The sequence below is a fragment of the Phoenix dactylifera genome, chromosome 8, assembly GCF_009389715.1.
Source record: "Phoenix dactylifera cultivar Barhee BC4 chromosome 8, palm_55x_up_171113_PBpolish2nd_filt_p, whole genome shotgun sequence".
NCBI classification, from domain to species: Eukaryota; Viridiplantae; Streptophyta; class Magnoliopsida; order Arecales; family Arecaceae; genus Phoenix; species Phoenix dactylifera.
Genome location: NC_052399.1, coordinates 6202899 through 6219167, shown reverse-complemented (window position 1 = coordinate 6219167; position 16269 = coordinate 6202899). Strand labels below are relative to the sequence as shown.

The window sequence follows — 16269 nt, the reverse complement described above, 5'->3', positions numbered from 1 at the left end:
GAAAAAGTTCAGAAATAGGTTTTTTCTGGTTATATTAGGATATGCCCTTTTTAATTAAGAGGCTTCGTCTGTTATGTTCATAAATGGTTTTATCCTAATTAATTCATACTCGAAAGCAAAATACGCCGTACTAACTTAAACTGAATGATACGAGACATATTCTATAGTACCAATTTGGTTCCGGTATCCGATATAAGTGGCATAACGACACTCGGTATGTCAAAAAAGATTCATATCATATCATACCGACATAATACTACTACGGAGTTCGGTATTGAGATAACAAACTTTGCTTCGAAGTAAAGTAGTAGTTTGTATACAGGGAGCATATATACTATATTTCACATCATAATAGTAGAAATGAGACAAAAAGGAGAGAAATAATTCAAAGTATATTTGTCGTATCGCTTGATATTTTGAACAAGATATTGGCACTACTATATGATAGGAACAATACGGGTCTCTCTTAAGCCCGCATTCTTTTAACCATAGGCCCGCACAGCTTTGTCTCCAACCTAATTCCAATTCTACTCAACAGTCCAACGGATCCCATACTTGTGAATCCATATTTCTTTTAACTCCATTTTCTTCTTCTGTTTTGTCCCCTTCCATTAAAAGTGTCTGTCCCTATGTAATTTCGACATATACGAGAACTTCAATTCAGGCTCCTGCCGTTTGCCAACCATACTTTTTCTCCATTTTATAATATTTCATATTTAAGAATTTTTTTGAGATTCTTGTGTTCACTGAGACTCCACCGGACTCTCCATTTTTCCGACCAGACGTGCACGCGCTAAATACTAAATTCCATTTAAATTGGAAAATCAATGAGAAGTTTACGAAATTTTCTTTTTAGACCCTTCGCTAGTTTCCTTTGCTCCTGAATGGAAAATTTTTGACTAGATATCCACGAGGATGGCGTGCGTGCGGAGCTAGCTTTGCAATTAGCAGAGGATACGATCCTCAGATTCAGAACATGCAAGCAACTCTAGTTGGCTGTTGAACTTGAAAATTTTTCTCACATGAAAATTGTTCGAGCTCTGAATTCAAGGTTTGGGCAAGTTTACTACACCCAAATCTAAACATAAGACGTTATACTAAATTCCCCCAACCTAAACCGCAATCCATGTTTCTCAGTCAGTCCATCCACGTACCAAGCCAAATCCATCTTCGTTATGCCTGGTTGAAAGCTTTAGAGGAGGGCTGGTTTTGAATTAGCGAGCCAAGTTGGTGGATAAATTAAGCAAGCCTAACCCATGTTTTGTTTTGTTGCATCCCTTCCCTATGCTTGGATATTTCTTCCTGCTCAAAATAATTCATGATTGATTGATTTTCAAGACAAGATTGGAATGCATAATTAAGGTCCTTTGTAAATTGATTTTTTTTTCTTTTTTTTTCCTTTTATTTTTAGGCCCATGTAGTTGCTTAGGAATAACTTTTAGGAATTGCTCGTCTTAGTGCAAAGGGCAGCTGGTTTTTGCTTCCCAATAACGAAGGCCTTGTATGACATGGAAATCAAAAATTATGCTTTTGATTTGTTTGAAAGCTGGCAATGGCCTACCAGAAATCTCACCGCCCACCAGTGGCCACCACCACCGCCACCGCAGACCCTTACTAACTCGCTGCCCATCAATATCTAAGTCGCTGTTGTCGCCGTCGCAGGTCTTTTTTTTTGGAGGTATATCGGCTGCTCATACTAATCTTGCATAAGCACAACCAGCAAAGTTAAGAGATAGAAGACGACTCAGTGGTGAAGAAACAATTGTATGCCGAGTCCAAAAAATTGTTTTGGAGTGGTGGATGGCATAGGAGGTGATCCAGTCAGTCGCAGATTTTTATGCCACAGGCTCTTACCATTGGTCGCCCCATCAATTTCCCTCGACAATGTTTCATTTTTAGGAATGGGTTGTTAGCATTATTGCTCACCGTTGGTCGCGCTATCCCACGATATAAGACCATTCCATCGTTCCCGGATCGCGTTGCATTCGCATGTCACTACAGTACGTGCTGGGTGCTAACTCATGGGTTGCACTCGGTCCACTTTTCATCACCATTCTTTTTTTTTTTTCATTCACTTTTATGCAACGAGAAATTATGAAGTAGATTTGGTCTATAGCAATAGCTGTTGCCTAGTTTAATAAAAATTGAACACATCAACCAATTTAGACCGTTGCTCCGTCAACGATTAATCGTAGTTGACCATGACTGGAAAAATAAAAAAAAAATCTGAAAGTCTATTTGTCGACACCCTAACCTCCTCGAACCTAGCGGCGCTGTGACCCGAACCTCGCGGCCACGTCGGACTGCAACGGTCATTTTACAACACGTGATGTGGTTAGCTTCGGATGGTCGAGGAGGTCTTGGACTGCGTTTTTACACACGTCACTGCCTTGGACTACTATGTAGATGACGATTAAACTTTCTAGTTTATTTATATCTATCTGCAATATTTTATAAAAGAGGCATATGAAGTCCGTCCGCTGAGAAAGAATATTAAAAGGATCAATCCCGTACTTTGAGGCTGATGGAAGCCATATGCCGTAGGTGTCCTTGGGCAGAATTTTTAACGGCAAGAGATGAGATTTGCGTTGGATCTGAGAATTTTGTCCTTGCGTAGGCTTGCCCGCAAGTATGTTATTCTTGCTCGAGTACATTGCATGTATTGGGAAAGAATTACACTCGAACATATTACATGTATTACGTGCCACCTCATGCTTGATTAGTTTCTTTTGTTTGGTGTTAGTAATAATATCCCAACGTCACGAGGAATTTATTTTTGTTGGTGAAATATTTTTTTGAAAAGATTTGTTGGTGGCATACTTGTTGATAGAATAAACCTATTTTACATAGGGTAAACGGTATCACTAATATCATTAATTTAGCTGGGTATAAGTATAATAAATGTAAATCTTAAAAAAAATTTTGTAATTTACCTCCATCAAAAGTCATAGCCTCAGGTTGCAGTTCATCGATGTTTGCCCGAGCTTTGTCTTGATCGCCGTCTACCACCGCAACAACCTAAGTACTTTCGAGAAGAAACTATTTTTAGGCCCATGTAATTGCTTAGGGATAACTACATGTGATATTATAAAATGTATAGAAGTAGTTCAACCCAGAAGAGCCATGGCACAGGATGTAGCCCTTTATAGCAATGATTGAAGAATAGGTCACAAAAAGAAGCCATCAAGCCCCACTCCTTTGCTGGAGAATGTAGCTTCCGATTGGAAGCGGAGCATAGCTAATATTGATGAGTTTGGAAGAAAAATCATTTGAGTATGTATTTCAATTTGGATTTCTAGTCTCAAATAATGAAGCCGAGTATGAAATTTTGGTGATCAGACTAAAGCTTGCTAAGGAGCTCAGAGTAGATCAACTCAAACTATACGGCGACTTTTAGCCCATAGTGAACCAAGTCCAAGGGAATTATTAAGCTTTATGAGATGATGCGAAAGAATTGATCACTCATGGCAACTGGTGGAGGTATATTACTCTAGGAGATCGTTCATGATCTCATGGCATGAGGAAATATAAATATATCATTGTTTAAAACTGTGGTAAGCTTTCAACGTCCTTTCATGAAATATTAAAAATAAAGAATAATCACTCTTTCAAGTATATATTATTGGCTTAAGGTCATATATATTACAACAGGTATTTGACAGAGTTTCACGATTTTAAATTTTAAAGAAATCGTCACCTGCTGTTTAATAATAATATCCCGAGGTATCAAATGGACAGAACAAACCTTATGTTATTCGATAATCATATCCCACGTCTCTATAATTACTCTTTAATCATAGATTGAAATTTTAAACTCTGGATTGGGACACAGAGAGATACAGCGAGAATCAAAGCCATGTATATATTGTGGTAAATTAATTTTTTTCTAAAATTAAAAAATTATTGCTGCATGCAGTCAATTACAGCCATCGATTCTTATGGTGATACATTGAGATATGCACTTGATAAATGGAACCCATAAGAATTAGCACTTGTTATTAGCTATATGTACGGCTATGTGGTGCATATAGTGTAGATAATAATTTCTCTTTTGGTGGATGCATTATGTGAGCTTCTACTATAGAAGAAATTATTAGATGGATAAGAACCATCATGAATCTAGAGTGAAATGAATCTCAAAGGCCATGATGAATATGGCCCACCCAGCAGACAGGCCTGCAACCACCAGTCCTTGCTGTGTTGCTTTCAACTTCTATCCATTGTTTTGGTACAAGACGGTTGTTTGCCAGTTCACCCCACAAGCCGGTCCCTGCGGCGCCAATCCGCATTAATTTTCCGGCCAAAGCTTCCAGAAAGATCATATGTAAGGAATCATGCAAGCCAGCATTTAGTTCCATATTGATTATTTGTTAGATACATCTTGGATAGTTCAATGGAATCCAAATAATATCTCTTAGCTAGTCATTTTGGATGAGCTTCTGCATTGTTACAAATGATACTAGAATAGATCTAGCTCATAGTCTATGTGGACAGAGAACACTGCAACATAGATTTATTGGGGTTGAACGCGAGCCAATCGTGATGTTTGTAATTATATTTGAATGGACTTGAACAAAAGAAATATATAAGAATTAGTGCAGACGTGTCTTTAGTCCCATCACCTATTTTAGATGAGGTTCTGAGCTGTTACACTACCCCCCGCTGAAAGGCAAAATGTGGCCATATTCCCCCAGTTTCGAGATTGGGCGGTCTACCTCAATTTCCTTCGGATTGTCGTAATCGAAGCTTAGTTAGTAACGCCTCGCCTCTTCTTAATGACGTACCTAAGACGGCATTGTGGGGGTGTTGTCGAAGCTGGACCTCGTCTCGCTCTACTCTTCTTTCTCCCTTCTATATAAAACAAATAGAAGTAACCACAGGGGACATGAGAGAGAGGGAGAGAAGGGCAAGAGAGGTAGAGAAAGAGAGGAAGAGGAGGCAATGGTGGAGCACTTGCTTGGGCTGCTGAGAGTACGGGTGCAGAAAGGGGTGAACCTCGCCGTCCGGGACGTCCGGAGCAGCGATCCCTATGTCGTCCTCCGGATGGGCAGACAGGTTGCTCCCTTACCCCGTTCTTTATTGTTTTTTTTTTTCCTTCCCCTCTCTTTGTTTTCTTAAGATTTCTATGTTTCTAGAAATATCTCTGTTGTATGTCTTCTGATTTGGTGATCCCTTTTCTTTTAAGAAGCGAAATAGAAATGACGGATCGAGAATTCTAACCAAACAGTTCGTCATGGTTTATAAAAAATTAGCTAAGAGACTTTGGGATCTGCTTGCTTTTCAGCTCCAGTGGTGAATCTAATGTCTTACACGTCATGATCGATACTTGATTGCTTGTTGATGCTAGAGGTGGTTGGGGATTTGCATAAGTTTCTGAAGCTATGGTATCAAAATGCAACTTATACAACTCTTACGGCCCTCTGATGGCCCACAGAAAACTAGAACAAAAGCTGTAAATGATGCGAAATTCATCACTCAAGTTAAAAGGGGAAAACAGAAGCAAAAGGAGCACTAAATACATGGTGGTTCCCACGCACATGAGGCACATGAGGATCTTGGAGAAGGAGGAAGGAAGGGGGAATCACTTGTCCATGTCAGCTTGTTCGACTCTTTAGAACCTAATCATGAAGTGATAACTAAGAACTTATGCGCATGTCGAAATTCCCCTATTAAGTCACATAATGCACAGGTTTAGGAGAGATTCTGGAGCACAAGTCCAAGATTCTGGCTATGTAGGCTCTTATACAAGATCTGCATGATCTTATGCAAAACTCTGATGTTAAAAAAAAGGAAGAAAACACGAGCCATAAAGCACTTGATCCACATGATATATGAAACCCAAGGTAAAAATGATAGAAGAATGGCAAGTAAATCACCAGCCTTATAAGATTAAGATGATCATACCTTGTCTGCAAGTCCTTTTAGATCAAAGCCTAATATAGCTGCTCCTGTAAATAAGATCTTGACACTCTGGAAGCTTGAAATTGTAATGGTTTTTCAATTGATTTGCTGAGAAGAAATTCTCTTATGATTGATTATTCTCTTTAATTGAACCATATGGACACTTTCCACTTGCAGATACTCTTTATCTACTTTAAAGTTAAAGCATAAATATTTGTTTCATACAGAAGGTAAAGATGGCTCGTCTTCAGTCTGTATACAAGAAAAAAATGTAAATCAAATTTCTCATGGTTCATGTTTCTATGGCTAACAGAACCTCTTGGCTGGCGCTCAGAATTTTTCCATGATACTGTAGGATTTTATGTCAACAACCTCCAGCTGACCAACCCCCTCCCCCCTGCAGTCCCCCTCTCAGTTTAAATGTTTTTATCTGAAATATAAAATATGTTTTCCATATTGTTTTCTTCCAATTTAAATTCAGTTGTTTGGGAATCATGTTTCCCTCAGAGTGAAATCTGCTAGGAGATTTGCTTTGTCAGGCAACCATGTTAGAAAATTCAAATATTTTTGTCTAGGGAATATTTGATTTTGATCTGTATCTATCAGCTCCTGTTGGATTTTAATGTTGCGGTTGTGAGTTGTCTGCATGAAAAATGCCTCAAGTAATCATTGCTATACATGTCATGCACGGTGATTCTTTGTTATTTTTAAGAGATCTGGGAAAGTGATATATTGGATAGAGATCAAACTTGTGCTTTCAAAAAGTGGTAGTCATTACTGTTGCATGCACGCAGATCTGTATTATCTCGTGCGTTCATTGGCAGAACTTTTATTTTAAAACTACAGGATTTCTTATAAAATGTCATGAGACAGTAGACTTCATTTAGATTTACTTCGACTTGCTTGTTTCCTTATTTTATCAAAACTATAATAATTTGTATGTTCTTGTTCACAGTTATAAAAATGTAATTGTTTATCATGTCCAATCTATTCTGACTTTTTACTGTTAGCTGTCTTTCTACTTTTAGTTTCAGCTTCCCTTTCCTTCTGAAGTCTGAACCATTGTTCCTTCTGCAGAAACTGAAGACTCGAACAATTCAAAAAAATACCAATCCAGTGTGGAATGAAGAGTTAACTCTTTCTGTCGAAGATCCTCCTCCTCCAGTCAGGCTTGTATGTTCCTACCTAGTACTGCTAGGCACCTTTTATATGATGAGGAGGATAGGTCATCTATAATGTGGCCAGAGAAGTGTTGGAGCACTTCATTGCCATGCAATTGTGATATTAGATGTTATTTTCGAGGAAAACAACCTTCATTGCTTAGATATATGGAATGAGTTATCATGTACTTTTTTTTTTTTTGAGGAAGTATGTCCTCATAACCAAGTGGATCTTGGTTGGGTAGATAGTTGTTCTCATATCTAGATTAGATGGTCAGAATGCCAATCCAGCAGTCACCATCTAGCAATATCTGATATATCTTTGGTCTGTGCAAATATGGCAATGGCATCCATTTATTGCCACCAACTTGTAAATCTGCTTATTCATATTAGTGAAGATTTGACTTCTAATTTTGTCTGTGCTAACTCAGTAGTATAGCCTTTATTAATTAGGTCATGAATAAAGACATTCTTAGCAAACATTATTTTTGAGCATTTTTGTAGGTTATAATTGCATTGAAGTTGTGATATCTTAATAGAAAACTTAAAATCAAGAGTTATATTAACATATGTAGGTTAACATGCATAAAATTCTGGAAGAAGTGAATGGATTAAAGGTTGGCATTTTGCATTGGTTTCGCATATTGCATTATTATTCAGATGATCAGAGTCTCTCTTAAAAGCTTTGATACTTCATTATAATCTAGAACTTCTTGCAAGTAATTAAATGGTTTTTTTTCCATCAAGCCCTTTTAAAATTGAAGTATTGTTATTTAAGGAGGTTTGTCCTATTTGTGATTTCATATAGTTCAGAAGTCTCAACAACCACAAAGATTGATGTAAGTCCCTACTACTTTTGCAACTTGTTTGTATCTGACATTTTATAGATGATTTCTTCCACTTACTTAGGTGCTATGCTGTTCTGACTTTGCCTTGTTTGTAAGTTTGGGGTTTCTATGACTGGCCGATATGGTAAGCAACTGCATCATGCACAGAATCAACAAAGAGTATTAAACTGTATGCTTCGGCATGGCCTGTATAACTTGGTATGGCCAATTGTGGTGTATCGTTTGATACCATTTATTTACAATGTGTGATACAGCACAATCCAATAACAGCCAGCCATAAAAACGCCAAACATTCAAAACAAGGTATAGTAGAAATAGTATAGCACTTAAGTAAATGGAAGAAATCATTTATAAAATGCCAGGGACAAACAAGTTGCAAAAGTAGCAGGAATTTATATGAATCTTTGTGGCTGTTTTTTACACTTCTTAATCTTCATATTCAATTCAAGAACTGCTAAACATCTAGGCACATATATAAAATTTAGTGAGATATCTAGTCTATGGTGATATTGATACCTACTTGTTATCAGCGATGCTTAATATTACTGGTGAAGTGCTCTCTCTCTCTCTCTCTCTCATTTCCTACTTAAAATCTACCACCAAGTCATGATCCTTGAATCATACGGATAAACCTTCACTGCTTCTTCCTCATTCTCCTGGCAGAGATCTGCCCAAATTCCTTGAGGTAGAAAACTGGTATTAGGCACCATTTTCTTGAACAAAGAATAACTAATTTAATTTCCAGGAAATAAGAACTGATTTAATTTCCGATCCTCCTTAATTCATCAAAATAAGAGAATAACTGTTTCTATCGAGTATAATTGGCAGTAGTGGTTTGGAGTTGACCCTTCAATTTGATTGTCCTCTGGTTTTGCCAGCATTAATTGATTAAGGCAGAAGATATACTATTTCTCTCAACCTCGTTACGGAGGTAAAAATTGAAATTTATTTGCTGGCTGGACTTCTTAGCTTAAAAAGGGCTGAAGTTGGGTTGCATGCCTCTTTTTTAGTTTTAATTCTGTGAAAAATAACTCAAATTAGGAGCATACATAATGCTATATGGTGATACTCCTGCGTGTTTGCCCAATATATATGTGGTTATTGTTTTGTTGTTTTTCGGTTATCACTGTTACCATGAATGTGATCACTGCATTCATGATATGAATTATTAAAGATTATCATCCCTCATCTTCTTTTAATGCGATCCAGCAAGTGTATGATAAGGACACATTCAGCTTTGATGATCCCATGGGCGATGCGGAGTTTGACATCCAACCATTTCTGGAGGCTGTGAGGATGGATCCTGAAGGTGTTCCAAATGGCACCATTATAACTAAGGTCAGACCTAACAGGCAAAATTGCTTAGCCGAGGAGAGTCTGATCTACTGGTCAGATGGAAAGGTCATTCAAGATCTCGTCCTAAGACTCAGAAATGTGGAATGTGGTGAAGTTGAGCTGCAGCTGCAATGGATCAGCATTCCAGGTGCGAGGGGCTTATAAGTTTCTATCCGATATCAGGCGTACTTGTAATGTTATGGACAGCATTTGCTCTTAGCTTGGTTAGGATATGTTAAAACAGCCTTGTAAGGGATGTGTGTGCTGTATATTTGTATATCAGGATTAGATGCATGAGAAGGTAACAGCTGACTTCAGATATATATATCTATAATGGAAGCTTGAGTCTTGTGTATGAGGTGCCGTTGTAATGCAACTCTTTGCATGTAGCCAATTTCTTTTTGCTTTTTCACTATTCTTTCTCCTTAACCTGCATTAGAATCTCTCTTAATTTGAAACAATGTGTTACTGTTGGGTGGATTGTTTTTAGTTATAGCTGGCACTGTTGCAATAATTGAGAGCAAGCTGGGAAAATAAATGTAGGGAAGGACCATGCTAAAAAATGGACATTCTTCCACAGTTTTTGATCCCCTCATCTCTGCAGCAAAAGTAGTCTTCACAAATGGTGGTGCTGCCTCTTGCTTCTGTGCGTAATAGTATTTTGTGTGAGATGAGTTGGTTGTGTTTTCTGCTTATATGCGTCTCTCTCTGTAGTTATCCCCTATGTGCCGTGTTTGTAATGCCTTCTGTCACAACATGAAATAACAACGAGTTTCCTGGAAAGCAGGCCTTGATTGCACGAGTTATGGAGTGTTGATACTCGGTACTACTGATGCACTAGCTCTCACGACACCAAGAGGAAATGCAGGTGGATTTATCTGTGCATGGTAAATTAGTAGGGGGCTTTATTATTAATATGATGACAATTGCTTAATTTTGGCAAAATAGATTTGATGTACAATTATTTTGGACCTAGGGGAGCATGCACGCAGGGCAATGTTGGCACGCCATCTTTCTCATGCACCTTCACTGCGAGGGTAGGTACGATTGATGGGTGGTCCTTTATTATTATTATTATTATTTTTGGTGCAACGGCGGCTCACATATTATGGGTATGAATGCGGCCAACAAAATTAAAAAATAAAATACTACGTAATGGTCCTAAAACAGACCTATTCTCAACGTAAACAAAACTACCGGAGTAGTGGGCTGCATAGGAGGCCACCTAGTCGGCCGTCTGTTGGTCTTTCTGAACATGTGTGAAATCTAGTAGGAGTTGTACTCCTCCATCAATCTGCGAATCTCAAGGATTAGCGACCGATCCTCAGCAGTGCGTCCCCGTCCTTTATTATTGAATAACCAATTGAATAGGGAAAGGGTCGGCAATGTTTAATAGGTGTGGCACCGTCCATCACATGCTGTTCGGATTGTGTACGTGGAAGGACAAGATCGAAACAAGTCATGACAACAGTAGGGATAACTAAATAAATAATTAATATGGAGGGGGTTTAAATTTAATCTCCAACTAATCTGAGCTCTAATACTATGTTGGGTGATCAATTGATCCTAAGAACTTAACCTAGTGGGAGAAAAGAATTAATAATAAAGTTATCCAAATCGGTACCGGAGGTCTCTCTGGTTGGTTTTACTTTAGTATGGGTACATTCCATATCAAGCCGAGGTATATCAAAACTAGGGATGGATAGAGCCTGAAGGAGCAGGAGGAGGGAGGAAGAGAAAGGGAGAAGGGGACTAAAGCCGTCGGGGTCTTCGTTTTCTTTAGGAGAGAAGCCGTCGAGGTCTATGTCTTCAAGAGAGAGAGAGAGGGAGGGGGCTGAAGTTGCTGAGGTTATTGTTAGAGAGAGAGAGAGAAGAGAGAAGCATGTACCTATGGTTATTATATAGTGATGGTGGCAGGAAAAGGCTGAGTTGAAACCTTAATTCTAGTCGAATGCAATAAGAAAAGAGAGAGTAATCGCAAAGCGGGCGGCTCAAGTCGGAGGGGGAGGGGGGTTTTAAGGGCAGCGAACCAACCTAAATTGAGTAGAAGTGGGTGTTTCTGCTTGGTTTGGATTGATGGGGCCGGATCAAACCTTGTTTTGATATCTAAAACGGATAGGAGTGTCTAACATAAGGTGGTTAGCTGTTGAGACAACCAACCTTCGTGATATGCCCCGGAGGCCGAGGAAACTATCTACCATGCCCTTATCGAGTGTCCGTGGATCAGTCAGATTTGGGAGAGTGCCTCGGTCTTCCCCAACCATTGACGGATGTGGGCGTCTATTGAGAACTTTCTAAGCTTCTTGAAGTTCTTGGTGCGGAGACTAGGGCTTGAGGAGAGGGGAACACGGGCGACCTACCTAGCTTATCATAGTTGGCTGGATAGGAATGTCTGGGTCTTCGAGGATGATGGCTCTCATCCGAGGGCAGTGGTGGATAGAGCTCTTTTGCATGCGGCGGAGGTTCTCAACAGCACTGAGGGTTCACAGGTTGAGGTGGCTAGGAAAATCTAGGGTACTCACTCTGCTATTGCAGTGACTGTGCTTGTTCTCTGGGTGCCCCTATCCCTTGGTTGCCTTAAGGTGAACTTCGATGGCAGTATAGGCGAGGGAGGGACCTGCAGAGGTGTGGGCTTCGTCATCAGAGATCACGACACCAAACTAGCAGCGACAGGGGACGACGAATTTTTGATGCGTCCGTTGTGTGTGCCGAGCTCAGAGCTGCATGGGAGGGTGTTTCTTATGCGAGACGAATGCTGGGCGCGGACAGCATCCTCCTCGAGGGGAACTCGACCACAGTTCGAGTGGGTCCAGGGTCGAGGAGGCGCTGCTGAGGAGAGGCCGCTGCTACACGATATTCGTAGCCTACTAGAAGAGTGTGACTCCTACCAGGCCATGCATATTTTCAGGAAGGCAAACGGTGCTGTTGACTGGGTTGTCGCCTTTGCTGCTCATCACTTTAAAGGGTTCATCTGGACGAACTACGTGTATATGCCGGAGCTCTTAAGTACCTACCCTTTTGTTTTCTGACTTTGTAGGCTGCATTTACACCCGTAGGAGCGTCAGCCGCCGTTGTACTGGAAAAAAAAAAAAAGAAAAAAGAAGAAGGGGGGGGGGGAGTAGAGGCCCCATACTTTCGGCTTTTTAATGTACATTGGTGGCCGTGGGCAACAAAAAAAATCTCACATTATTATCAGTTGCCGTGGCCAACCCCTCTCCCACTTTCCCCTCCATTGCTCTTTGGCGAGCGATGACGGATTGTCTCCATTCTTGCTGGGGGAACAAATGTGTTTGTAATTGATGGATGATCTTGCGTTCGCATCTTGAGGTGCGTAAGATGGTGCACTAGACGGACCAAACGCTTCTACGTTTTCTCATGTCTCACACATCTCGAGACAGAACAGGAAGCCAGTTCTGGACTGGTCAAATATTCCTCTTTTGTCTCCTTTCTCTCTTACTCTTATCTCTCTGCTCTGAATTTCAACCTCAGAAAGCACATCACTCTGGCCGTCTCTAACTCTTATCTCTCTGCATCCCGACGAGCAACAACAAAAAGATCAGCTCAGAACCTCGGGACATCTATCCAGGAAAGAAAATATCAAACAATGGGTGCATGCGTGATATAGATTTGAGCAGAGAGATTTTTTTTTGTGCGCGCGCAAAGGAGATACACACATTGTGCCAAAAAAATTAAAAAAAAGGATACGCGTATTATATATAGCCTACGTTACTGGTTGGCTCACATCCAGCGGAGAGATATCGCTGACTTCTTGGCCGAGACCTGGCTTCCACTCAATTCCCCCAAGGATAGCGAATGGCGGCCACAGCTGCTCCCTCCACTTCACTGCCAACTCCTCGATGCACCTCCTGGAGAAATATCTTTCCGTCACCGGCGAATACGCCCAGGAGTGTTAATGTATTCAAGTACCCAAGTGGACGAACTCAGAGGGCTGCAGCTGGCCGGCTGGAATCGCCGACCAGCACGGACCGGAGCATCGGAGTCGTCGGCACAGACGAAGAAGGCGATCGAATTAGAAGACTACAGAATGGATCTGATGTGCGTGGCGTTGCACTCGAAGGTGAGAAGGGACGCACGGTGGACCTCACACCGCAGGCAGTCGAGGCCATTGCAGAGAGCTTTGGAGAGTGGATATCAGAGAACTCAAGAAAGGAGCAAGGACAGGATGAAAAGATCCGGGTGTCGGTCGGCCGAGACCCTCGCATATCGGGGCCAAGGCTTGGAGCAGCAGTATTTGCCGGGCTGGCGAGAGCTGGGTGCATGGTGTTCGACATGGGCCTGGCGACGACTCCGGCATGCTTCATGAGCACTGTTTTGCCTGGCTTTGCCTACGATGCCTCCATTATGGTATTTTTCTAGTTTGGTGTGCGGTTGGACGTTGCATTTTCTTGTTGATGAGTGGTGATGGCAATGGTGGTTGATGGTGATTGCAGATGACAGCGTCGCACCTGCCGTACACTCGGAACGGGCTCAAGTTCTTCACAAGGAAAGGAGGGCTGAGCTCGAGCGACGTGGAGGAGATTTGCGAGAGAGCTGCCCGGAAGTACACGGCTAGAAAGATGGAGCTCGGAGGAGGAGGAGGCGGCGGCGGCATGACACCGGCGGCGACTCGAGTGGATTTTATGAGTGCTTACGCACAGCACCTACGCACGATCATCATGGAGCGGATTAACCATCCTTCTCATTACCACACCCCTCTCAAGGGATTCAAGGTGGGATCGATGCATTGGGGAATCTCCCTCATTTGCTCTGCTCCTCATCAACCTTCTGATCACGAAACTGCTGCAGGTGATAGTGAACGCCGGAAACGGCTCCGGCGGCTTCTTCACGTGGAACGTCCTGGACAAGCTGGGCGCGGACACCTTCGGCAGCCTCCACCTGGAGCCGGACGGCATGTTCCCCAACCACATCCCCAACCCGGAGGACCGAACCGCCATGTCCCTCACCCGCGCCGCCGTCCTCGAGCACGGCGCCGACCTCGGCATCGTCTTCGACACGGACGTCGACCGCAGCGGGGTGGTCGACTCGAGCGGCACCGCCATCAACGGCGACCGTCTGATCGCGCTGATGGCGGCGATCGTGCTGAGGGAGCACCCAGGGACGACGGTGGTGACGGACGCGAGGACCAGCGCGGCGCTCACACGATTCATCACGGCGAGAGGGGGACACCACTGCCTCTACCGGGTGGGGTACCGGAACGTCATCGACAAGGGGGTGCATCTCAACCGGGACGGCGTGGAGACGCACCTCATGATGGAGACCACCGGCCACGCCGCCCTCAAAGAGAATCACTTCCTCGACGATGGTAGGAGAGTCAACTTTGAGATTCGTACTGCCATTGCTCCAATTACTGCAGGCTTGCCGTGCACGAATATCAAGATATCATACGAATTGGCCACTGCTGGATACCTTATCATACAACGACACTTAAAGTATTTCGTGTACTGCACAAATTAAACCTTCCTCTGCCTTTGCATATCTAGATCGCCCGCAGTAATTTTTGTTTTCACCGGGAGTCTTATTATCTAATTATTACCTAACCCCGTTTTAAAAAACAGCTAAAATATTTGCAGAAAAAATGAAAAATAAAAAAATAAAAAAATAAAAAAATAATTTTATTACTCTATTCCGTCATGTGCGTGTATTTGCACACAGATCCTATACAAAAAATATAGTATAGGCTGATATAGGACCACATTAATAGTAAAAAATATTACTAATTGATATAAATTGTTATGTGATTCTTAGAATCGCTCTAACAAGATCATGCTAATAAAAAAATAATATAGCTTAATATATAATTATAATAATAAAAAAATATTATGAACGGTATAGGTTATTGTGATTTTTTGTAATTATATCGATGAGGTTTTAATCATTTGCAGGGGCATACTTGGTGGTAAAAATTATAATTGAGATGGTCCGTATGAAATTGGCCGGATTGGATGAAGGAATCGGCAGTCTCCTCAAAGAACTTGAAGAACCCGAGGAGTCGGTGGAGCTTAGGATGAACATTCTGGCCCAACCCAAGTATGCCAAGGAGAAGGGCGCCGAAGCAGTCGAGACCTTCAGGAAGTACATTGAGGTGCAACCCTACCCCTTCTCTTTGCTCCTTCCAACAGAGTACAAGTTCAAATAATCTCTCAATGCAAAATCAGTGCAATCTGCAACAGAGTACAAGTTCACCACTCTTTTTCTGAAAGAAATCTTTCTATGGGTTGTAGTGGGGCCACCTTCAAGGATGGGAGCTTGATACCTGTGGAGATTGTTGGGTGAGCGAGGGATGCCTTGCTGATTCTAATGATATACCGGCTGCCATTGATGCACATATGTACAGGTATCACTTCATCACTAGTTCTTCAACTAGTTATTACAGGAAAACTGAAAAGGTTCATAAAAAATTATAACAAACAGAGACTTTAATTACATTTTACCTGTTCTTTTTTCAATTAAGTCCTCCAATATTGTCGAACATGTCAATGGCAGGGCAAGAGTTTCAGATGAGGTGCACGGGCAGCATGGTTGGATACACCTTCGTCAGAGTGTTCATAACCCAGACATTGCGATAAATATGCAATCTTCGGTTATAGGTGGCTGTCGAGCCATGGCAAAAGTTTTTCGAGACAGGTTCGTTGCCTTTTATGATTTCAAAGTCAGAGTTTGCGTCCAAAGATCTCCTAGTTGACTGATGTTTCCTTAAACTGTCGCAGGTTTTTGCGAGCAAGCGGATTGGAAATAATTCTTGACATCACTCAAATTGACGATTATGTTGAGAAGGGGACTTAGACTGATTTGGACCTCAAAACACTTCTGGAAAGTACAAGTTTATTTGCAGCAGTTGTAAATAATACGAAGCAATAGATGATACATATTTTTGTTATTTTAAGTAATCTTATCGAGCATGTAATGAATCAACCTGTGGTGTTGTTTTGTTGAACGTAAAGAAACGATGGTCGATGAATCGCATTAATCATTTGACTCTAATTGACATTAATATGATGATTATC

General features: G+C 41.4%; 2 protein-coding genes across 3 annotated transcripts; both read left to right on the top strand.

The window, feature by feature from the left end:
• Positions 1-4667: 4667 nt before the first annotated feature.
• Positions 4668-9638, top strand: LOC103721404 (GTPase activating protein 1-like). Its single transcript, XM_008811601.4, has 3 exons — positions 4668-5055; positions 6979-7074; positions 9119-9638. Exons 1-3 carry the CDS (start codon positions 4942-4944, stop codon positions 9407-9409), a joined length of 501 nt encoding a protein of 166 aa, XP_008809823.1. The 5' UTR covers positions 4668-4941; the 3' UTR covers positions 9410-9638.
• Positions 9639-12893: 3255 nt separating this feature from the next.
• Positions 12894-16246, top strand: LOC103721410 (phosphomannomutase/phosphoglucomutase). Of its 2 annotated transcripts, XM_008811608.3 has the most exons (7): positions 12918-13609; positions 13696-13974; positions 14051-14567; positions 15148-15347; positions 15487-15599; positions 15749-15889; positions 15973-16246. In XM_008811608.3, exons 1-7 carry the CDS (start codon positions 13058-13060, stop codon positions 16046-16048), a joined length of 1878 nt encoding a protein of 625 aa, XP_008809830.2. In that variant the 5' UTR covers positions 12918-13057; the 3' UTR covers positions 16049-16246. The 2 variants fall into 2 exon arrangements, with proteins under 2 accessions (XP_038984738.1, XP_008809830.2); XM_039128810.1 differs by lacking the exons at positions 15487-15599; positions 15749-15889; positions 15973-16246 and having other exon boundaries at positions 12894-13609; positions 14051-14703; positions 15148-15273.
• The last annotated feature ends 23 nt before the right edge of the window (positions 16247-16269 follow it).